We start from the raw sequence: 25,423 nt of genomic DNA on the forward strand, positions 1-25,423 counted from the left end.
AAGCAGCCTTAGCGAGGGCCCTGAGGATGCAACGAGCCCAAGCTTTTATCCCCGAACTACTCAACGTCGGTAATACCAAGATGCATATTACGGAAGGGATCACAGATCAGTTTTGTAAGTACTACACCTCTCTACAATCTTCCGTGCCCATCCTCTGAGAGGGCTAACTCATCGGAATGCAGAGCCATAAGGCATTACCTGCAAAAGTCGGAAATGCCATGTCTGTCAGCAGATGAGCTGGTGGCATTGGAGGCCCCGATTTCCATTGCTGAAGTGACCCAGGCAATAGCCCATATGCAACCCGGCAAGGCTCTGGGCCCGGTTGGCTATTCCCTCTTATGTTAAAAGACATTTTTGGGGATCTCTTGACTCCACATTTCCCAGAATTATCGGCCAATATCGCTCCTAATTGTGGATCTTAAAATCTTTACTAAAGCCCTCTCGCTACGCTTAATAGATTTGATCCCTCAATTGGTCCACTCCGACCAAGTGGAATTTGTACCTACGAGAGAGGCTTGGGACAACACCACAAAGGTGATCAATCTGGTGCGTGCTGCTCAAACGTGGGGCACTCCGGTGCTGCTCCTTTTAACTGATGCTGAAAAAGTGTTCAACAGGGTGAACTGGTCCTTCCTGTTTGATACCCTACATTGTGTGGGGTTGGGCCAAAGGATGAACTGGATGCATGACATCTACTCTCGCCCGTTGGCTCAAGTGAAGGTGAATGGTTTTCTATCCTCCCTCCTTCACGATGGCCAATGAGACGAGACAGGGATGTCCCTTGTCCCCTTTAATTTTTTATCCTGACCCTCAAACCCTTCCTTTGATCAGTAAGGAAGAACCCAAACATCACAGCCCTTCGCTTGGATAATACGCTCGCTCCGTTTGCAGATGACCTCTTATTCTTTGTATCCAACCCTCTGGTGTCGGTCCCTAACCTCCTACAAGAATTGAAGACGTATAGGATACTATCATATTTCAAAATCAATTCCCAAAAATCTGAGGCGCTGAACATCTCCATTTTGGATTCCATGCTGGTGCTACTAAGGTCTGATTTTTTTTTTCTCCCTTCAGATGGACAGAATCGCATATATCAAATACCTGGGCATCCTTTTGCCGAGTAGGACTAAGGATATTTTCCCCCTCCATTTCCCTCCTCTGACGGCCATTAAACAAGACCTCAAGCCATGGCCTATTCTCCTGGTTCGGTCGATTGCGGCATAGTGAAAATTAACATTTATGCCACGGTTGTTGTACCACCTGCAGGCCCTCCACATCAGGATCCAGAGTTCCTATCTCAAAGCTATAAACTCCATTATTACCTCATTCCTTTGGGCCCAGAAACCCCAAGGTTGGCCCAGTCTATTCTACGACTGCCAAAAGCAGTGGGTGGCATGGCCCTGCCGGATGCCAACATGTACCATATGGCTTGCCATACGACACGAGTCCTGGACTGGTGTCACCATGGTCCCCTGAAACAGTGGGTTCAGGTGGAATGGGGTCTGGCAGGGGCTCAGCCGGATGTTTTGCCTTGGTGCCAGAAGAATTTGCTTCAGCATCTAAAGGAGTTCCAGAGACACCAGGTCCGTTATTTTCTCACAAATGGACAGTGGATGACCAGGCAACCAATCATGGATGACCAATCCTTGATTGGTCTCTCCTTCTGGCAAAAACGTTAATTAGCCCGTTCTGTGGGCTCTCCTACCTTCTCCAGAACTGTTCTGGAGGAGACTCGCGACCTTTGAGCTATTGTGCTTGGAAAAGTCCCCTATGCGCCATGTTGTCTCCCAGATGTACCAACTGCTATTAGCACCCCCCCCCCTCAAACTTCCCTATATATCTAAGTGGGAGCAGGAATTGGGACTTCAATTAGACTTCTAGTAAAACTTTGCTTTGTGCCAACCACCAGGAGGCGGGTTATAAGGTGCTGACAAGGTGGTACTACACATCAGTGAGGATCAGTAAGATGTTCCCTCAGAGTACAGACAGGTGCTGGAGGTGTGGGGTGGAACCAGGTTCTCTCCTCCATATCTTCTGGTCCTGTCGCCTCTTGCTCCCTTACTGGACCAAGGTTCACCGAATTGTCCAGAAATTCACTGCTCAAGAGTTGCTTTGACCCCCGCATTCTTTCTTCTGCACCACCATGAGATTCCGAGCAAGATCTACAGAAGATTCATCCTGCCTCTCCTGCTCACTGTGAAAATATATTACTAAATATAAACCTGCGCTGACTAAGTGGTAATGAAATGCAGCTGCTGTAGACAAGCTGCTAATCACTTGGATAAATGTGGATAAAAAATACAGTGCTCGCAACACACAATATAAGTGAAATCAAATAGTCCAAATAAAAATCCAAATAAATGCAACTAAAGTGTTAGTCCACAATGCAGTAGGTGCAAAAAAAAAAAAACTTGCAGGAGTACAGTGACACCCCCTTTTGCATTCCCACTCATCAGAACAGAACAACCCCCAGCTTTGCAGTGCAGGGGTCACTTCAGGCTTGTAAATGGTATCCCACATACGTGGATTGGTGTCAACACATCAGATGGTGGATCAGTGTAAACATCAGAGGCTCTCAACAGGATATACAGGCACCCAGAAATGAAATGAGGATGGGCTAATAGTGAAGTACAGTTACAAAAGTTGATTTAATGTGCATTGGGATCGGTACTTACAAAAAGACGGTTTAAAAACAGGCATGTATATAGAGCTGTAGATACAGGAAGCAGACGTTCATAGCATGTGTTCCACAGACCAGAAGTGACGTCTAACCAGGAAATTCTGAAGAGCTGCATCCTCCTGTTCTGGAAGCAGACACAGCTGCCGGCAGTAGCTGGTTAAAAAGAGTAGCCGAAATCAGTACACTTGAGGACTTGGTGGCCACGGAAAGGGGCCTCCGTGAGAAATACCTCAAAGTGGTTTTATTGGCACAATTTTGTATACTCTGACGAGCATGTTGAACTGGTGACTTGACTCCCTAAGGAGTGAGGATGAAATGATGGGCTTCCTGGAGTGGACTGGGGGTACTGGATGGTAGCAGACCCCCCTCCCCCCCTTTTTTCCTCTCCACCTCTCCTCCCAGTCTTTCTTTCCCCTTTCCTAGCTTATATCCCCCTTAGTAGTAGCCTGACCTCTAGGGTCATACCTACTCTGTACACCATGATAACCGTCAAATTGTGCTTCCCAGAACCTGAAGCCCAATGTATGGATAGCTATATATACACGTCTATAATGGTGTGGACAATGTAATGGCTGCGCATATGGTCTTGTACATTGAAGTGGTCCAGTGGATGTTTACTAAAACTATGGTCTCTGTATTGCCGTATGTCTTAAATAAAGAATTTGATAAAATTTGAGAGTAGGAAGTGGGCGACCCAAGGCTGCCTTATGCCCTGTACACATGACTGGTTTTCCCGTCGGAATAAACTCTGAAGGTTTTTCCGATGGAATTCCGCTAAAGCTGTCTTGGGCACACACGATCACACCAAATTCCGACCGTCAAGAACACAGTGACATACAACACGTACAACGGGACTAGAAAAAGGAAGTGCAATAGCCAGTAGCTTCCGTCTTGTACTTCGTCGGAGCATGTGCCGTTTTTGGTACATCGGAACAGCATACAGAAGAGCGGTTTTCCTGATAGGAATTGGTTCCGTCTGAAAAATTTAGAACATGATCTCTTTCTAGGTCCGTCAGAATTTTCGACATAAGTCCGATGGGGTATACACAAGATCGGTATATACGATGAAAAGCTCCCGTTTGACTTTTTCTGTCGGGAATTCCGCTTGTGTGTACACAGCTATAGCGTTTCGTATTTGTGAACGTTGTCTAAAAATATAGTTTTGACTTTCCATGGATCATGGCCTGGGGGATTGTGTTTTTAGCCTCCTTTTATACTGAGAAAAGTTTGTTTAGATGCAGTAGTTACATGTAGTAGTAATGTGAATTGCTTGGAAGTAAATTCCAAGGGGTTTGGTGTTAAGGAGAGGGCTGTGAGCAGGTCAGGGGAGACTGTGACTGAGAACAGCCTAGAGATCATATTAAATATTTCCATAGGACTTATGTCCAGAGCTGCAGTGTTCTGAGCTGAGGCTTTTGTGGTACTCCAGATGTCTTTCCAGGACTCCATTCATAAGGAGATCCTGAGGTCTGCTTCCCAATGAGTTGTATAGGTAGGAGTATTGGAGTCAGGCTTAGTAAGCAATTGCATGTAGAGGAGGGACATAAGGCCAGGGGTGTGTGGGTCACATTTACATATGATTTCAAACTGTCATTTATTTTAAAGGTGTCCTGGATTGGATATAAGGAACAATGTGCTAAGTTGCAAGTACCAAACAATTTGGGAGTGGGGCATAGGTGTGCGCAGCCTATTGTGTTAGGGTGTGCACCCCAAAGCTCCAACACACATGCCTTTCCTTTCTCTGCAGCCTCAGCTGTGTGGGGCAGTGAATGAATGGGAAGTGCTCTGTGCTAAGTGGCCTTCTGTTCATTCACAAACGGAAGCATAGTAAACATTTTACTCTGCTTCAGTTATGAATGAACACAATGAACGAGTGTGTTCACTGTTTTTTTAGAAAAGGAAGGGGCAGATAAATTACATATCACTGCTGGGGCTGCACTGATAATCATGGTTATAATGATCAGTGCCCTGATCGGCTCTTCTCTCCTCACATTCTGTCAGTGTGAGGCAAGGAGAGTTGATAAATGGCACTTGTGTTTACATGTGATCGGCTGTGATTGTAAATAGCCCTGCTATTGGCTTTTTACCGAGATTGTGGTTGGGCACGGTGCTCCCGTAAGCGACGCGCGAGAGTGGTGACACTGGGGCATTGTCATATGTTGTCATCCCAGAACGATAGGGGATCCCGTCCGCTGTCATTTTACTATAGGACAGACGGGAGGAGGTGAAGTGTGGTGAAGGATTTCAGGGTCTTGAGTCTCTTATTGGACAGGTTTATCCCTTTTGATATTAACATGCAAAACAGAGTGTTCTCAACTAATACAATAGAGACTGTGAGCAGGCCCTCCCCGAAAAGGATAGGGTTAGACAAAACGAAAACAATTACAAGGTGTAACCACCAGGTGGCAGGGAGTACCGTGTCCAATGATATGACGTAGCTAAAGAACAAAATCTATTGTAATGCATTATTTAAACATTTCTGTAGAATTGCCAAACTCATTATACACTCCAGGAGTAAAAATCTATTAACATTGTTATTTATGATATTGAGGTTTGAACATGCACTGCAGAGATTTAATCGTTGTGATATATAACATCTTTATAAATAAAACTACGTTTCATAAAGGAACAAAAATATTGTTTTTTTGACAATCAGAAATGTAACTTAAAAAAAAAAAAAAAAAAGTTATTGTCTACCTGCAAGCCAGCAGGTGAGACGCTAGCGTGTATATTGCTTCTATACTGCCTATTGCCATGGCTTGAATGGCTAATGTTTAAGTGCCCTGTTGGCACACGACATTCTTTTGGAAACCGAGTTCTACAATCATGGGGAGGACTCAAACCTGACAAGTTGACAGGTGGTCAGGTTCATTGAATGTCTCCCTATAGGAATGTTACATTTAGTTCTATCTACTGCTCGGTTGCGCAAGACTGCTTAACTCCTGTTAAGTGTACTTCCCTACCGCAGGACACAACATGCTTGCTACAGTTCACCTTAGGTGCTTATGGATGCTGCTTTGTTTTCTACTGTGTATCCCTTAGAGTATTGGTCATCAACCCTGTCCTCAGGGCCCACTAACAGGCCGGGTTTTATGTATAACCTTGGGGAGATACAATCACTGAGCAGCAAATGATATCACCTGTGATGTTTTTTAGTTATCTTGCAAACCTGGCCTGTTCGTGGGCCCTGAGGACAGGGTTGATGACCACTGCCTTAGAGTATTGCCTTTCCATAGTGGGCTCTCCTGTCAATATAGCTCTGACTGTATGCCATGTCTACCACACCTTTTTAGTCTCCTGGAATGTCCAAGGAGTTAATGGCTCATTGAAACGAACTATGATTTCTTCTCGTTTGCGCAAATTCCACCTGGCTATTATTGGCCTTCAGGAGACTCACCTTACAGGGGACATTGTCAATTGCCTACAATATTCCTGGGTTGGTAGGGCGTATCATTACACTCACTCTGCCTACTCTTGTGGGGTGAGTGTTTTGATACAAAAGGCATTAGCATATCAGGAATTGGACTCTTGTGGACTCAACTGGTACATTTGTCTTATTATGGAGATCTTCCACTGCAGAGCGTAAATGCTTTTTCACAAAATTGGCTGTTTTTGAGGAAGGGGAAAAGACGGGATGTCTACTAGCATTGGCAAGGATATTTCCTTGCCATCTTTATCTTGTACAGCTAGGCAAAAAACTAGATGCCCCATTAACGTTGGATGAACTGCAGATGGCGGCCTATTCTTTCCCCACTTGCACAATCCCCTGTTTTAGAGTGGTTAATACCCCTTTTCAGACTATTACTGTTGAATACTGGTCCTCACAGGATTAAGTTGGAACCACTGCAATAGCCTAAAAATGGCGGAGGATTGGCAATACCCAATCCTTGGCTTTACTATCTTGCAGCCCAAATACAACATCTGATTGGTTCTATGTCCCACAATCTGGCGGGTACGCAGGCATGCATAATGTTTATTGGTACTGGAGCGCAAACTGTTCCGAAGGGACTGGAGGCACAGATGTTTTAGAAATCTAACAAGCAGATGTCTACCCTTACACTTCATCAAAAAATATAGAACAAGAGCAGACAGTTGCAGGGGGTGATGGGATTTACTGAATATAGTCTGATTTGGGGCAATCACACATACTGTACATAGAACGAGCTAAGTTACAGCAGGGACCCAGGTGGCGTGGCCTTGGTGTGACTCTTGTGTATATATTTATATTATACTCAGAGTATACTATACCTGAAAAACTTCTGGGATGGGCAGATTGGCAGGCTCCTGGGGATCTTATGCATCTCCTTGGATTTTTTGGCATTGCCTGAAGCTCCATCGTTACTGTAATAGGGTACTTGCAACACTTAGCTGGGTGTTTCAGACCACTGTACCTTTAGATCCGATCTGCTGTGTATTGGGCATCCTTGAGGAGTTGATCTCGGAAGAGAGGGTTCAAGATGGTTAGATTTTCCCTTTCCTAGGCACTATTCCAGGCCAGAAAGGTTATCTTAATGGGATGGAAATCATCCTCGCCACTCACAGTTATCTCATGCATAACCCATATGGGAAATACTCTTTATTATGAAGCGGTACATTTATCAACATAGGAGAAGCTCGGGCAAGTTTGAAAGGATATGGTCCCCTGGCTCGATACACCCGGACTATGCCCTAGGAAATTGGTAATGTCTACAATTCTGCAATGCCCTACAGGTTGACTTTATAAGGTGTATTTAGTGCCAGGTGAGCTGTGTGAAGGGTCACGAATATTGTGGCACCATGTACTATAAATATGTTATGAGGTATTGCAATGATAGATGCGGTATGTTTATATACACATCCGAAACTAAAATGTATGTACATTGGAAGTTGTTTTGTGTTCAACAAAAATCTTTTCTGATTAAAAAAAATATATTAAGTAAAGAGAAACCTTTTTTCTTTCTTTCTTACTTTTTTTTTGTTTCAGCAGCTTAGTAGATGCTGCCTATTTATTCTTATGTGGTAGTGCAGCATTAATTTTATGTCAAATATTGATTTTGTTTTAGTAATAGTCTTTTTGATTTTTTATTTTTTTTTGTATCCAGTCATCATGTATTCATATATCTGAATTGTATTGGTCTTATTTTAGTAGACTAAAATAGTGTTAATTTTGTCAATGAAAATATGTCCTTTAATTAAATTAACACTGCACCAGCTGCTTGTCAAAAATCTTCCTGGCTTTGCAGTCTCTCTGAAAATCTTATTTATTCCTATGGACTTGGAGCTTGTACTTGGAAGTGCATAGGAATGTATGGGATTGCAGCACTGGAACTATTTGTCACAAACAGCCCCCAGCCATCTAGCCAGCAATGTGTCACTGAATTGGGGACAGGTGTGTATGAGACTTTGAAGGAGGGGAGCTACGGGTAGGCTGTGCTCATTAAAAGTGTAATTGCAATAAAGGTCAGTTAAAATATAAATTATACTAATGTAGAGCTACACGATAAATTGTTAAAAAATCGCGATCTCAATTCAACCCCCCTCACGATCTTAATCCGTCATTTCCATGATTCAACAAATGCAGAGCCGTTCTATGCTCAGAGCTGTCAAAAAAAAAAAGGCAGCAGGCAAAGTTTATCACAAAAATAGATAGCAGATAAACATTGTATCATTTGATTTTAGATCAAAGGGATGAACTTCGGTCTTCAAATGAGGGCAGTTTATCCACTTTAAAGACTAAGGCTTAATATACACGGGACATTTTACAACCTCTCCTGAATGATTTATCTTGACAGATAGTGACCAACGTAGTAACTTGTTTTGTACCACGTTTGCATGCTGCATTTTTTTATTTAAATCGTAAAAAATGAAAAAACGCCTGTAAGCGACACCTGGCTAAACGCGAGTTACCGCGTTTACAGGCTGTTACAGGTGTTTGGTGTTTCAAATGCCTCTGAACATCCGTCCTGAACGCATTTTTTTTTGCTTTTCAAAACAACCCTGTGTACATGTACTGATAAGATAACATAGAGGAGAGTTCAGGGGCAGCTGAAAAAAAGCCCAACTGCTCCTAAAATGTCTGTTTAGCAGCATCAGTGTACATGAAGCCTAAGACCCCTTTCACACTTGGGCCATCTGTGTGTTAGTGGCAAAGTGCCGCTCGTTTTAGTGGCGCTTTACTGCTGATATTGGTTGCTAGCGGGGCGGTTTTAGCGGCATGGGAGGCAGTTTTCAGACGCTTTACAGGAGCTATTTCTAGCGCTAAGATGCCTGATAACTGCCTAAGTGTGAAAGGGGTCTAAACCTTTTTCTGACACTTGTTGCTTACAAGTTAAAATCTGTATTATTATTATTATTATGTTTTTTTTTGCTAGACTATTTAGAACCCCCAAACATTGTATATATATTTTTTAGCAGAGACCCTATAGAATAAAATGGCGGTTGTTGCAATATTTTATGTCTCACTGTATTTGCGCAGCTTTCTTTCAAACACAATTTTTGGGGAAAAAGTAAAATGATCTTTATTCTAAGCAAAAAAATCGTGCAGCTCTATACTGATGGTTGTTACGTGTTCCCATTTGTGCTTCCTCCTATCCAATCTAGTATAATTTGCTGTATTCAGTCAGTATATTTAGTAAAGGGGGGTGGGGGTACATTCTTGAGATGTCTTCACGTGAAAGGCATAGAATTGAGCAGTTTAAACCTAGAAGACAGATGATCTGCCATATCTCGGAACAATCAAAGTGATTTGTGATAAGCTAATTCAGTTTGACTTTGTGCTTACTTAGACATAATTCCCGTGTTCACTTTCCAGTATAGGGTTTAAAAACCTAAAGTCTATTTGATATAAATTCTGACTTTTAAGCATCTTCTTAAGACCAGTGACCTTCAGAAATCGGTTGGTGCCAAGATCATCAAAAACTGATTATATTTGACATTCATGCATTATGTATACTTCCTTTAGCAACAAATACACTGGCATTTAAAATCTATTTTGAACAACAGATTACAAGATGCATTGTTACTAGCTAGGCTGTTCCTCACAGTTCAAAGGATGTTGCTACTTATTTGAAGTATGGAGGGGATTTAAAGGAAACTAGACTGTATTTTTAGCGTATTCAATGAACACACATGTTGTGTCCATCTGAGGCTAGATGGTACTTCGGTTTGGTTTCACTTATGGAAATTTCTCAAAATGCTAAATGACAACTGTCTGTCAAATGGGACTCTTCTGCAGCTTATTTTGGCTGCATTGTCATGGTAACAAGAAAACAATATGGAGGCACCTAGGATCAGAATAGGACCATGTGAAAGACCTTTTACTGAAATGATCTTCCAGATGTAATATTAGCATCCACAAACTGGAACCAGCATGTTGGGATAATACAATCTCTAAATATTAAGACTCTATCCTGGAGCCCTTGGCACTCCAGCCATTAAAGGGTCTTGAGATGAATTTTCCTGTAATCCGTATGAGAAAAACAATGTCCACACAGGTTTCTACAGAGACCACCAAAACCACATGTATGGTTTGCCCATTACTCTCAGGTCTGCAGGTGGATTTAACCTGTAATCTATAGTAGAATGAAATGTTCACATGCAGATTCTACAGGGACCGCCAAGACCATATCGCTTGGAGCCCATTAAATAGAATCTGTTTATTGATGTATGGATGCATTTTTAGAAAGACCTTTTTTAATGTAGAGCTTGTTTTTAATAGGTACAGTATAGCTATGTTTTTAACCACTTCAGCCCCAGAAGATTGTACCCCCTTCTTTCTGACCAGAGCACTTTTTTTGCGATTTGCCATAGATTTTTACATTCATAATTGTTATACAGGATACTGACTTGAAACTCCCTAAGCCTTTTCCAAACATCATGAGTTTCCAAATTATGCAAGTCTAAGCATTTTGTTATAACTAAGCTATATCAAATAAAACTATATAAATATCAAATAACGTTTTTCATAGATGACATAAAAAGTAAAATTTTCTCTGACATGCATCCAAACTAAATTGACAAAAATATATGAAAAAATTTTTTTCCCCCCCAGTTTAGGCCGATATTTATTCTTCTACACATTGGTAAAAAAAATCGCAATAGGGGTATGTTGATTGGTTTGCACAAAAGTTATAGCATCTACAAAATAGAGGATAGTTTTATGGCATTTTTTATTATTTTTTTTATTGGTAATGGCGGCGGTCTGCGTTTTTATTTTCTTTTTTTCTTTTCTTTCGGGACTGCAACATTATGGTGGACACATCAGACACTTTTGACACTATTTTGGGACCGTTCTCATTTATACAGTGATGACACAGTGAAGGGGTTAACCACTAGGGGGCGATGAAGGAGTTAAATGTGTCCTAGGGAGTGATTCTAACTGTGGGGGGGGGGGGGGGGTGTGGGCTACTAGTCACATATAAGAGAGCAGTGATCTCTGTCATGACACAAGCCAGAACAGGGAAATGCCTTGTTTACATAGGCACTTCCCCGTTCTGAGGCTCCGTGACACGATCGCCGGGAGACCGCGGGCACAGTCACGCTGTACACACGCTGTACGCACGCACCTGCTATCCCTGCCTTTTAAAGGGGACGTAAAGGTACGCCCATTTGCCCACCACTACCATTGTGCCAAGGTATATTGGTGTGCAGCAGTCGGCAAGTGGTTACTGTTAAAATCAAAAACGTGTAGTGCTGTCAAACCATGCCCTTAGGCCCCTTTCACACTGGGGTGGGAGCAGCATCGGCGGTAAAACTGCGCTATTTTTAGCACCGCTTTACCGTCTTTTTTTAGCGGCCGTTTTCGCCCGCTGGCAGGGCGGTTTTACCCCCCGCTAGCAGCCAAGAGAGGGTTAAACCCTCTTTGCCGGTGGTATAGCCGCACTGCCCCATTGATTTCAATGGGCAGGAGCGGTGAAGGAGCAGTGTATACACTGCTCCAAAGATGCTGCTAGCAGTACTTTTTTTTTACCTTCCTGCAAGCGCACTACTCCAGTTTGTAAGGGGTCTAAATGATTAAAGTGCAAAAAAAATCTAATGAATGTAATAAAGATAAAAATTTAAAATTGTTAATAGTCCAAGTGTCCCAATTCCACATCCATAACGTGAACTAAAAACGTGCTGATCTAATTCTCAATTTGTGAAGACACCTGGTGCTCCCCACAGGATAGATAGGGTAAGTATATCTCCTTACCAGATTTTTAGACTCTTATGGGCTCAACCGTATCCACTACCCAGCCTGCTTAATTGAATTGCACAGATGTATACCCCACAGTTAGCAAGCAAGGTAAAGCTTCCTTGACTGGTAAGACCTCTCACATGACAGTTTGCTACATATAGAGATATCATTTTTCTTTTTTTTTTTTTCTTTATACTGTATTAGAACTTCAGTGGTAACTCTGCAATGTAGATAATTTACAATAGTGGTTTCCAGAGTTTTGCCATGTTGGGCTCCGTATGTATGAATTAAAAAAAAAAATAGATTTTCCTTTTTTTTTGTTATAATTTTACATGGTATGGGCCTTGAGGTCTGTTCATCATGTTTGTTGCTCTCAAAGTTTTCAATCAATTTTTATTATATGAAGTACAAAAACAAAAATATATGTAATATAAATCCCAGGGTATACAGTGTGGGGAAAATCCGTATCTAGCTGTCAGTTTAGTGTCACTTTAAGTGTATTTGTTTTTAAACTTATGATTTATATCTTTGTTATACTGTATAAACTATTTGTTTTTATAAAACAGATGATGAATACAGGACAAAGGATTGCCAGAGCACTATGTGCTTTCTACCTAGATATGGATACCTGCACCTGTCTTGTTAGCATTGGCCACCTAAATCTGTTGCTGAATTCTGAACAAAACCACACATTGCTAGGTATAGGACAGAAGTGCACAATCCATTGGTGTCCTACAATGTAGTGACTTCTAGCCAAGCTTGAGTTGTGTCATGTTGTCCTGTTAACTTTATGCAGATATTAGCCTTTATGAAGTTAGGGGACCCCACACACAATTCATCACTAAAGGGGGTCTGCTGTACATTGTACATGGTTGGGTATTTAAAGTGGTAGTAAACTTTGTTTAGACTCTTGTACCTACAGGTAAGCTTATAATAAAGCTTATCTGTAGGTACAAGGAATATCTCCTGAATGTTCACTGTGAGTGACGTCATCACGGCTCTGGCCACTCATACAGCTGAAGCCCTTCAACCCGGAAGGAAAACCAGGTGAAGATGGAAGCCCTGATATTAGATCAATCAATCAATTTAGTCCCCTGAGTATCTATTATGCTTTATAACAAACAGTGGTTCATACCTAAGATGCATGGGCGATATATACAGGCTTTGATGATAATATAACCGCAATTGAAAACTGCTATTCTTGTAACATCTGGCTCTAGTGAACAGGAGGGAGAATGATTCCTTCTAGTAATATCAATACCTGTCATGTTCCTATATGCTGTGAATCTGAGCAATGCGTAGTTCCAGTTTTAGGCTGGGTTCACACCGCTGCGAGGGGAGATCCGCATGTGATTCGCATGTGATAGTATGGCTGAATTCGCAGCGCTCCCGCAGCAAACTCGCACGGGACCCTTTTTTGGGTCCGCAACAGAATCGGATCGCATGGGGGTTCACACCATGCGATCCGATTCCTGTGCGAGTCGGCAGATCGCACTGCGATATGCCGACGGATCTGGGGGTGTCATTAACATATCATTGACACTCCCAGCCGTCCGCATAGGGCAGTGTGAACTGCCGGCGGGAGTAATGCGATGCGGGAAAACGCCGCGGATTCGCGGCGTTCCCGCATCGCTATAGTGTGAACCTGGCCTTAAGATAAGTTATAATTTGTTATGCACATGGTTATGTGCACCTGTTAGCTGGGGTATGCCCTAATGGCTGTGTTTTTATACCTTAAACTTATCATTTTCTAATAGAGATATAAAGATATATATTAAAAAAAAAAAAAGATGTAAGCCCTGTCAGGGCATCACTGGAGGGATTTGTTTTAATTGAGCATTTCATAATGTGCTAGTATGCGGTGCATACTAGCACATTACGACATTCCTTTGTAGGGAGAAGATTTTTTTTATTTATTTTTTTTGTAAAGTTTACTACCACTTTAACCACTTTCAGACCGGACCAATTTGCTGGTCAAAGACCAGACCACTTTTTGCGATTCGGCACTGCGTCGCTTTAACTGACAATTGCGCGGTCGTGCGACGTGGCTCCCAAACAAAATTAACGTCCTTTTTTTCCCACAAATAGAGCTTTCTTTTGGTGGTATTTGATCACCCCTGCGGTTTTTATTTTTTGCGCTATAAACAAAAATAGAGCGATAATTTTGAAAAAAACGCATTATTTTTTACTTTTTGTAATAATAAATATCCCCCAAAAATATATAAAAAAACATTTTTTTCCCTCAGTTTAGGCCGATACGTATTCTTCTACATATTTTTGGTAAAAAAAATCGCAATAAGCGATTATTGATTGGTTTGCGCAAAAGTTATAGCGTTTACAAAATAGGGATAGTTTTATAGCATTTTTATTAATAATTTTTTATTATTTTTTTTTTTACTAGTAATGGCGGCGATCTGCGATTTTTATTGTGACTGCGACATTGTGGGGGACCCATCGGACATTTTTGACACATTTTTGGGACCATTGTCATTTATACAGTAATCACTGCTATATAAATGCAGTGATTCCTGTGTAAATGACACTGGCAGTGAAAGGGTTAACCAGTGGGTGGCAGTGTAGGGGTTAAGTGTTCCTAGGGGTGTGTTACTAACTGTGGGGGGGTTGGGCTTTCATTTAGTGTACACTGATCTCTGCTCCAATCACATGGAGCAGAGATCAGCGTCACTAGTTGCTAGGCAGAATGGAAAAATGTTGTTTATACAGCATTTCCTCCATTCGGCCGCTCCGTGAGACGATCGCGGGGATGCCCGCGGCGATCGAGTCCGCGGGTCCCGCGACCGGACTCACGGGGGTCCCGACCAGCGCGGGAGCGCGCCGCCGGCGGCGCGCTCCCGATGGCACGGCGGCAACGAATATTGGACGTACATGTATGCCAATATGCCTGCCCGTGCCATTCTGTCGACATACATCGTCGTGCGCTGGTCGGGAAGTGGTTAAAGAAGTTCTATGGTCACAGCATTCACTTTCATTTTATGACATCAGCATTGTAATATCAATATAAACAATAGTTCTTTTGACAATCCAAAATACACATAGTTAATCTCCTTTAACCACTTCAGCCCCGGAAGGATTTCCTGACCAGGCCATTTTTTGCGATACGGCACTCCTTCGCTTTAACTGACAATTGTACCCAAACAAAATGTATGTCCTTTTCCCCCCCACAAATACAGCTTTCTTTTGGTGGTTTTTGATCACATCTGTGTTTTTTATTTTTATGCACTATAAACAAAAAAGTGCTTCAATTTTGAAAAAAACACAATATTTTGTACATTTTTCTATAATAAATATCCAAAAAAAACCCCAAATTTCTTCATCAGTTTAGGCCAATATGTATTCTTCTACATATTTTTGGTAACAAAAATTTTTTAATAAGTGTATTAAAAAAAAAAAAAAAAAAAAAAAAATTCTTACTAGTAATGGCAGAGATCAGCGATTTTATTTATTTATTTATTTTTTGACACGTTCATTGACAAACACAGCCTTCTTTATTCATAACGATAGGGTTATATCACCTCCGCAGGAGTAGGACTAGGCAGAGCAAATAAAAACGTGTGGCCACTCCCATGGGCCGTCCTCAGTATATAACCCCTCCCTGCTCTAGGTATTCAGGTTTTTTTTCCTGCCTAGTCAGGAGTAAGGACTTATTTCACAGCTGGGATCGCTAGTCCTGGGAATTTTTGTTTGTTATTTTTTGCTTTTCCTGGATTTTTTTCCGGTGAGATCTTCAATCAACTGCCGGCCGGGCGACGGACCGGACACTTGGTCCAGGGGTCACCCCAGTCTGGCCAGTGAGACTGCACCCAAGATTCTATCATAGGCACTTGTGGCTTTTTTCTAATAGACCGGAATTAGCCCTTTAGCTGCATCCACAAATGTGGAACTATACTCTACCTATATGCCCTAATGGAGCGTTGAGTACCATGAAAGAGGCATTGCACCAGGTCATCCCTGATCGGGACCATTGTTAATTGAGAGATCAAATTCCTGAGCTCAGCCCAGAATGGCCTAATCTTAGCCCTTGTACACACGGTCGGACATTCCAACAACCAAATCCGACAGATTTTGTCCGACGGATTTTGTCCTAAACTGTTGCATACACACAGTCGGACAAAGTTGTCAGAAAATCCGATCGTACAGCAATATTTCTAGCACAAGATCTTCTCTAACCTGATGACCTGTAGAAATTTTTAAAACGTCACCTGGAGATTTTTAAGTATCGTAGTTTGTCGCCATTCAATGAGTGTGCGCAATTTTAAAGTATGACCTGTTCGGGATCTATTTACTTGCCGTAGCATCATCTTTAACATTATACAAAAAAAAATTGGACTAGTAGTTTTACTGCTCCTCCAACTGCCCATCTGAAAAAGTAGATGCAGCCCCTCAGGGCTGCACATGCCAAGACCATGAGGCTTTGCTTTGTGGCTGCAGCAAAAATTAAACAAGATGTTGCATTCAGCCATGCTGCAATTATGTGCATTGCAGGCAGTTGGGATGCTGTGGTGCTACATTTTCAGGGTTAAAACAGGCGGTGAAGAGGTGACGTATCGCCTCCTCACCGCCTCTCAAACACCTCAGAAAAGCGTTCCTCTGCAAACTGCTTTTCAGGACTGCAAGGGCTAGCGCATGTTCTATATGAGTGAACCACTCATTTATGAATGAAGAGTACGGTACATGCATTTGGTGGGGTGTGGGTTGCAGTGTATCCACCTTGTTTTGCAGGTCCATAGTTACAGTGCCTTGAAAAAGTATTCCTTCCCCGTTAAAATTTTCCACATGTTGTCATGTTACAACTAACAACGTAAATGTATTTTATTGGGATTTTATGTGCTAAACTAACACAAAGTTGCACATAATTGTGAAGTGGAACGAAAATGATAAATGGCTTTCAACGTCTTTTACAAATAAATATGTGAAAAGTGTGGCCTGCATTTGTATTTAGCCCCCTTTTCTCTGATACCCTTACTAAAATCTAGTGGAACCAATTGCCTTCAGAAGTCACCTAATTAGCAAATAGAGTCCACTTGTGTGTAATATAATCTCATTGTAAATACAGCTGTTCTGTGAAGTCCTTCAAGTTTTTTTAGAGAACCTTAGTGAACAAACAGCATCATGAAGGCCAAGGAACACACCAGACAAGTCAGGAGTAAAGTTGTGGAGAATTCTAAAGCAGGGTTAGGTTATAAAATAATATCCCAAGCTTTGAACATCTCATGGAGCACTCTTCAATCCATCACTTCCACTTAAACTGACAGGCCGGACAAGGAGGGTATTAATCAGAGAAGCACCCAAGAGGCCCATGGTAACTCTGGAGGAGCTGCAGAAACAGCTCAGGTGAGCGAATCTGTCCACAGGACAGCAATTAGTTGCGGACTCCAAATCTGGCCTTTATGGAAGAGTGGCAAGAAGAAAGCCATTGTTGAAAGAAAGCCATAAGAAGTCTCATTTGCAGTTTGTGAGAAGCCATGTGGGGGACACAGCAAACGTTGAAGAAGGTGCTCTGGTCAGATGGGACTTTTTGGCCTAAAAGCAAAACGCTATGTGTGGTGGAAAACGAACACTACACATCACCCTGAACACACCATCCCCACCGTGAAACATGGTGGTGGCAGCCTCATGTTGTGGGGATGCTTTTCTTCAGTAGGGACAGGGAGGCTGGTCAGAGTTGATGGGAAGATAGATGGAGCCAAATACAGGGCAATCTTAGAAGAAAACCTGTTAGAGTCTGCAAAAGACTTGAGACTGGGGCAGAGGTTCACCTTGCAGCAAGGCAACCATTTTAAACATACAGCTTGCGCTACATTAGCATGGTTTAGATCAGGGGTCCTCAAACTTTTTACAGGGGGGCCAGTACACAGTCCCTCAGACTGTTGGGGGGGTCGGACTCCTCATCATTACAGAGCCCCTCCATCAGACTCGCCCCCCCCCTCTCATAGAGAATACCCCTCTTGCAGAGCCCCCATATCACAGAGCCCTCCCTTTCACAAAGCCCCTGTATCACAGAGAATACCCCTCTCACAGAGCCCCAATATCACAGAGTCCTCCATCACAGAGCCCCCCATCGATATTACACACTTCCATAAGATCGCTGCACTTGCACTCCGCCTCCCCTTTCTCTCTGCTACCTTATTCACGCAAGACTGGAAACCTGACAGGACCGGACAAAGGTGGGACTTTTCATGTTAAAGGCAGGTGATTGATTGCTGGGATCACCACGCTGTCTAGTAACCAATCACCCGCTTCTTAACATGAAAATTCCCACCCTTTGTCCAGACCTGTCATGTTTCCTGTCTTGTGTGAATAAGGTAGTAGAGGGGAGGGGGAATGCGAGTGCTGCGATCTTATGAAAAGGGCAGTCCACGGGCTGGGTAAATCACCCTGGCGGGCCATATCCAGCCCTCAGGCTGTAGTTTGAGGACCCCTAGTTTAGATCAAGGCATATTCACGTGTTGGAATGGCCCAGTCAAAGTCCAGACCTAAATCAAATTGAGAACCTGTAGCAAGACCTGAAAATTACAGCTCAGACGCCCTCCATCCAATCTGACAGAGCTTGAGCTATTTTGCTAAGAATGGGCGAAAATGTCACTCTAGATGGTGGAGACATCCCCAAAAAGACTTGCAGCTGTAATTGCAGGGAAGGTGGTTCTACAAAGTATTGACTCAGGGGGGCTGAATACAAATGCACGCCACACTTTTAACATTTTTATTTGTAATAAATGTTGAAAACCTTATGGTGGTATAAAATATAAATGTATAACATACTGTGTAATTGTGTGCAAAAATAGTCATGCCACCATATATTTTTTGAGCTGGTAATTTATGATAAAATGACTTTGTAACTTGTGTCACACTATCTTCAGAGTTTTTATATTGTAGAAGAACATACGCATTTGAAACAAATTATTTTAAACCAGTATTTTTTAATGCAAGACAATTGCCATTTTTCTACATCATACTTGGGGGTTTCATATACACCACCGTGCAAGCTATTTTGAGCTTGCCTTTTAACCACTTAAGGACCGCCTCCTGAACATATACGTCGGCAGAATGGCATGGCACAAGCACGTACCGGTATGTTGCTTTTTAAGTGCCCAGCCGTGGGTTCGGGAGCGTGCCGCTGCCGGCGCGCTCCCGACCCGGTCCTGAGCTCCGTGACCGTGGCCACGGGACCAGCGGACTCGATCACCACTGGTGTCCTGCGATTAAGTCACAAAGCGGAAGAACGAGGAGAGGTCTGTGTAAACAAACCTCTCCCCGTGCTTCCTAGTGTGGCTGTCACCGATTGTCTCTTCCCTTTTATAGGGAAGAGACGATCAGTGATGTCACATGCCAGGCCACGCTCCCTGCAATAAAAAAAAACACATAAAAGTCATACATAACACCTACACTGCCCCCTAGTGGTTAACTCCTTCACTGCCAGTGTCATTTACACAGGAATCAGTGCATTTAATGCCACGTACACACGATCAGACTATCCGGCGGACTTTGTCTGGCGGACAAACCGCTGTAAAGTCCGCCGGACGAGTGGACCTGCCCACACACGGGACTTTTCCTGCGGACTAGGTCCGGCGGACGTAGTCCCCCGGACTATCCGCCGTACTTTTTAGATGAACAGACTTTCCCACACACACGGAGGAAAGCCCGTTCATGTTGAGCGTGGCTCCAGGTATTGACAAATTTTGATGCAAAACTACTTTCTAAGTCCACCGGACTTTTGGGTAAAAAAAATACATACATATACGGGGGGATTGTCCGGCGAGTCCGTCTGACTTTTCCGCCGGATTGTTTGATCGTGTGTACGTGGCATTAATAGCACTGATTGCTGTATAAATGACAATGGTCCCAAAAATGTGTCCGCCATAATGTGGCAGTTACAATAAAAATCGCTGATTGCTGCCATTACTAGTAAAAAAAAAAAAAAATTAATAAAAATGCTATAAAACTATCCCTTATTTTGTAAATGCTATAACTTTTGTGCAAACCAATCAATAATCGCTAATTGTAATTTATATTTTTTACCAAAAATATGTAAAAGGATACGTATCGGCCTAAACTGAGGAAAAAAAAATGTTTTTTTTTTATATATTTTTTGGGCATATTTATTATAGCAAAAAGTAAAAAAAATTGAATTTTTTTCAAAATTGTTGCTCTATTTTTGTTTATAGCGCAAAAAATAAAAACCGCAGAGGTGATCAAATACCACCAACAGAAAGCTCTGTTTGTGGGGAAAAAAAGGACGGCAATTTTGTTTGGGAGCCACGTCGGACGACTGCGCAATTGTCAGTTAAAGTGACGCAGTGCTGAATCGCAAGAAGGGGCTTGGTCCTTTGGCTGCAAATTGGTCTGGGGCTTAAGTGGTTAAGTAAAGATAAGGCAGCTTTGAGATTTTTATGCATACATGATTTACTAGGATTTTTTTTTTTTTTTTATTTCGCTAGAAACTTTGCTTGAAAAATACAATAAATTAAATCAGCTGCTAGCGCTTCTTCATTATTTTAAAAGTTCATTTAGTGGTTAACACTACATTATCACCGCTTAGCTGACATTAGCAAGGGCACTTTTTGGTTTCTCAGGTTGCTGATTACTGTGCCAGAACAATGCATACATGATGAGAACTAAGTTCCCGCACCTTTCATTTTCTGTACGAGTTTTTTTTTTTTCTTTTTTACAGTATTTCACTAATTAATTAACTGCTTTCTAGTAAGTGGTTACATGAATTATTACTGATGCAGTGTGCAAATAAGTTCAAATAAAGAAAGATAATAAAAATGGTAAACGATTAACAAATGCAAATTTTGAGCAATAATACGGAAACTTTATAGCCGGGCTCCGCAGTCTGGTATTTTAAATGGCGTGCTTGGTTCTTTCCGATAACACACGCCATGTGCTTCTTGACATTGGGGACAGAAAGAATTTACTGAACTGAGAGGCACAACACACAAGAGCAGACAGTGAAGCCTTCACTTTGCTGTTTGTTGCTCCGGGCTGAACTGAACCAAGGCTGTAGCATCTGTCTGCATTGACACAGCTGCACTTGTTCTCTTGGGTACTTCCCATGAGCAGCCCCTCTCCCCACTGAAGTGCAGCAGTTGTCAGTATTTATTTATGAAGTCTTGTATGCAGGAACAAAAAAGGAGCAAAAGACTGGTAAAACAAACTGTCAAGAGAGAAATTTGTTGTTTGCCATTGTTGATCCTTTGGAAAAGCTAGTTGTCTAGCTGCCATGCTGATGCCTTGCTTTTAGTAGTTTGAGTCACCCAGAACATGTATAGCAATATTCATTATCAATCCTTGGGTGGTGCAGCAATGCCATTAGAAACCTGCATGACATATAGTGGGGCAAAAAAGTATTTAGTCAGCCACCAATTGTGCAAGTTCTCCCACTTAAAAAGATGAGCGAGGCCTGTAATTGTCATCATAGGTATATCTCAACTATGAGAGACAAAATGTGGAAACAAATCCAGACAATCACATTGTCTGATTTTTGAAAGAATTTGCAAATTATGGTGGAAAATTAGTATTTGGTCACCTACAAACAAGCAAGATTTCTGGCTCTCACAGACCTGTATCTTCTTCTTTAAGAGGCTCCTCTGTCCTCCACTCATTACCTGTATTAATGGCACCTGTTTGAACTTGTTATCAGTATAAAAGACACCTGTCCATAACCTCAAACAGTCACACTCCAAACTCCACTATGGTGAAGACCAAAGAGCTGTCGAAGGACATTGCATAGTAGCCCATTATGTGTCACTTGCCTGACACAGGAGCCAGCGATGTCACCGCTGTCCCCTGTAGTGCAGAGCGTCCATCTTCTTCCGGGTATCGCTGCTCCGGCCACTCCCAGCGCTGGAGCAGCAAATATTTTTAGCATCTTCATATCATCACCTCCATTATGTGATAGGAAGATGGTCGGTGCTGAGGTGAGATTGCGAGCAAAATTTGAGTAATGCTTAATTGGCCAAGTCTATTGGTGTACAAAGTGCCCTGGACATCTTGGTCAAACCCCTAGTGTCTATTGGAGTGTGCAGTAGTTAGGCTCACTGATCAACTGCTACAACTGTAAAGTGGAGATAAAACCATGAAATCCTAGGTTGTTGGTGCAATATATGTGCAAGTTTAACTTTTTCTGTGACTTTAGTTGGGCTTCACATTTTTGGTTACAATCTAATCTTTGTTCTTTAATATTAATGGACCTCTGATGAAATGCATTTTTTGTATCAATCATCACCATTAGATCAAAATTATCAATGAAGTCAATCTGAAGCCTTTGGATAATTACCGTACTTCTACTATTTATTAGATTATCTTGGGAAACATTTTACTGGGTTTCCAAGATAATGTCAAAATGATTAACTAGTCGTTTCAAAAATGGCACACTGATACTTGGACTCTAGTCTTAAAAAAGAATTTTCATCTCTGATCCAAAACTTTAGATTGTATGGTTAGTTTCTTTATTCACAATATAACGGAACACCACTTGCAGTAGCTGGTACCCTCCATTTATGTGATCCATCTGTACTTTGCTGATTGGTGGGTTGGATAAGTGGATGACTAAATGTGATCAGTGCCCAAGCTGTACCAATTTATTCATTCTTTATCCCAAGCAAGAAGCAGCCAAGTAAAAGGAATACAGAAATAAACTCTGATGTTTAAAACAATGGCTTGAGTCTGCATTTTGCTATATCAATGTTCTACACAGCAGGAGTGACAGCAGAGAGAGGTTTCATTTGCTTGTCTTATCTTTAACTACAAATCATGCATCGGCAAATATATTGGAATACCGTTTTTTATGAGTAACCCACAGTGCTACAATCATTATTCTGCTATGTCTTTTGTCAGGCTCTTTTTTTTCGGTTGTGAAAGAAGTGACTTCTGCTGAAACCATGAGCAGCGATTTCGTTATACTCCCTCCTACAAAGAGTGGGAACTCTGTCAGATTAAAAACAAAGTAAGTGCAATGATTCACATATTATACTACTAACTGCTTATCCAAATTTTAATAGGAGGAAAAATATGTAACCTTAATTGAGAAATTTTAAGTTATGGTATTTTTTTTTATACAGAGGTCTTGATAGGTCATTAGCTACTTGTGTTCTAAAAAATAATTAGCTCAGCAAACAAAATGGCTGCCTCTATTGTGCGGGTAAGGCAAGAATTAATAATTATAACACAATTAAATTGAAACAAAATAGAAATCATTACATTGACAGAGAATACCATTTATTTTAAACACATCTTAGTTTTCTTAACCACTTCAATACAGGGCACTTTCGCCCCCTTCTTTCCCAGCCCAATTTTCAGCTTTCAGCGCTCTAGCGCTTTCAGTGACAATTGCGCGGTCATGCTACACTGTACCCAAATGAAATTTTTATCATTTTGTTTGCACAAATAGAGCTTTATTTTGGTGGTATTTATTCACGACTCAGTTTTTTATTTTTTGCGATATAAGCGCAAAAAAGCGAGAATTTGGAAAAAAAAACAATATTTTCTTTTTTCTATTTTAAAAGAAATCCAATAAAATCAAATTTTGTCATAAATTTAAGCCAAAATGTATTCTGCTACATGTTTTTGGTAAAAAAAATTCCGTTAAGTGTATAATAATTGGTTTGTGTGATCACGGACATATGTACGCAAATGATCATGTACATATGTGTGCAGGTGATCACGTACATATGTGTGCAGATAATCATTGGGACATGTGATTTTAGTGGGACATATGTGGGGGACATGTGTTTTTATTATTAGGGACATGTGTTTTTATTATTTGGGGACATGTATGTTTTGGGGACATGTGTGGGGACATGTGTGGGGACATTGTGTTTATACTGTGTGGTGTGTTTACTGTGTGGTGATTTGTGTGTACACTAGACTGATGATCAGTGAGTAAAAAGCTGTAAAAAACAGCTCATACTCACTGATCATCAGCCGGCTGCAGCGATCCGCTCTCCTCTCCTCAGCGATGACTTCTGTGTGAGGAGAGGAGGAGCCGATTGCCTAGCAACCGGCTGTTTGTTTACATCACATGACGGCCGTGATTGGACACGGCCGTCATGTGATCAGGAGGGCCAATCACAGAGCCCTCCTGCCGATCTGAGATGCGCCGTGTCCGGGTGACACGGGCACATCGGGATCGCGCCGCTGCGCGGGCACGCGCAATCCCTCTACTTCTGATGGACGTTCCTGAACGTCCTATCAGGAGTAGACGGCTCCCACCCGGCCGTATATGTGCATTGGCCGGGTGGGAAGTGGGTATGCTAAGCAACTATTGCAGTACATTTCCTTTAGTCCAACAGTTCAGGTGGCCATTGGGTCTAAAAGGATGTTTGAGTCGGATTTGGCTTTGTAAGTGTGCTTTCTAAAGCCTCGTACACACGGGCCGAATATCGGACGGCATCAGGCGGTTCAATAGAAACCAGCCAACATTTGGCCCAAGTGCATAGCAGCCGATCCGACATAAGCCAGTCATTCGGCTGGCTTCTGTTGGAGGGGCATGGCTGAAAAAGGTCTGCCAATTGGCTCTCGATCAGTGCTCTCTCACTTTTTTTTTGTTTTGCCTCCTCAGTGGGCAATGAAGCCCTGCAGTCACATGTTCATAACATTAAATAATGTTCTTCAGGTCATTAGGAATTGAAATATAACTAAATGCAAAACTTTTTTTTTTTAAGTTATGGATAGAGTGCACAGGGAATGCATGTCAGTTGTTGTTGCTGTCTGTGCCCCCGTATAACCTCTCTATTTGTCCTGTTTAATATTACTATCCCACATTTTGGGTTGTCCCCAGAAAAGTAATAGAGGGAAAATTTCCCAAAGGGTACACTAGATCTGGTGACCCGGGGTTCCCCACAGAATTTCCCTTAATATGCAGGGATTTCTTCTCACTTCCTGTTTGGCTATGAGACAAGAAGAGAAGGGAAATCTCTGCAATTGGACACAGATGGAAAAAAAATCTGACAGGGGATTTAACCTTCCTTTGCTCTATGCAAAATGGAAAATAAAAAAGTTTTGCCTATAGGTCTACTTTACTTTAACAGCTACCCTGTAAAGGAACCTGTGAAAAGGGAGACAAAGGAACCACCATTGATAGTTTGTGTATGAAAGTGCAGGATCCGTGTCTATCATTTCGATTTTTGCTTTACTGCTTAATGCTCAATTTACACAATAGTGCAGGCCTTGTGCCTTGTGTTTGCTCGGGCATGGCAGCCCATTCATTTGAATGGGCTGCTGTGCCATGTAAAACATACAAAAGGTGCATGCACCTTTTTTAAAATGCGGCCACAGGGAAAACGCATGGTCTTTTTGACCATGCAGTTCCTTCACCTGCGATCACACTGCAGGCTGAGATGCATGGGGTTGGCATTCAGAATAAACATTTTGCACACATTTTGCAAGAGCAGTGCGATCCGGCTGTGGGTGGTTGCTGGTGTGATTGCTGCAACCCAAACACAAAGCCTGCACTAGTGTGCAAGCCTTATGGGGTTGATTTAGTAAAACTGGAGAGTGCAAAATATGGTGGATCTGTGTAAAGAAGCCAATGAGCTTCCATTTTTTTTTTTTTTTTGCCAAAACTTAAT

The 25,423-nt window shown here is 42.0% G+C and overlaps 1 protein-coding gene across 1 annotated transcript in view; it reads left to right on the top strand.

The window, feature by feature from the left end:
- Nucleotides 1–25,423, top strand: part of ZBBX (zinc finger B-box domain containing) — a 350,269-nt gene that overhangs the window by 27,023 nt on the left and 297,823 nt on the right. Inside the window, exon 2 of the mRNA XM_077488037.1 lies at nt 22,692–22,800. Coding sequence (XP_077344163.1) covers nt 22,736–22,800 — 65 coding nt within the window. The 5' untranslated portion in view covers nt 22,692–22,735. The remainder of the gene's footprint in view (nt 1–22,691; nt 22,801–25,423) is intronic.

Source organism: Lithobates pipiens, unplaced genomic scaffold (genome assembly GCF_037356315.1).
Source record: "Lithobates pipiens isolate NorthernLeopardFrog02 unplaced genomic scaffold, aLitPip1_a1.2 Scaffold_18, whole genome shotgun sequence".
Lineage (NCBI taxonomy): Eukaryota > Metazoa > Chordata > Amphibia > Anura > Ranidae > Lithobates > Lithobates pipiens.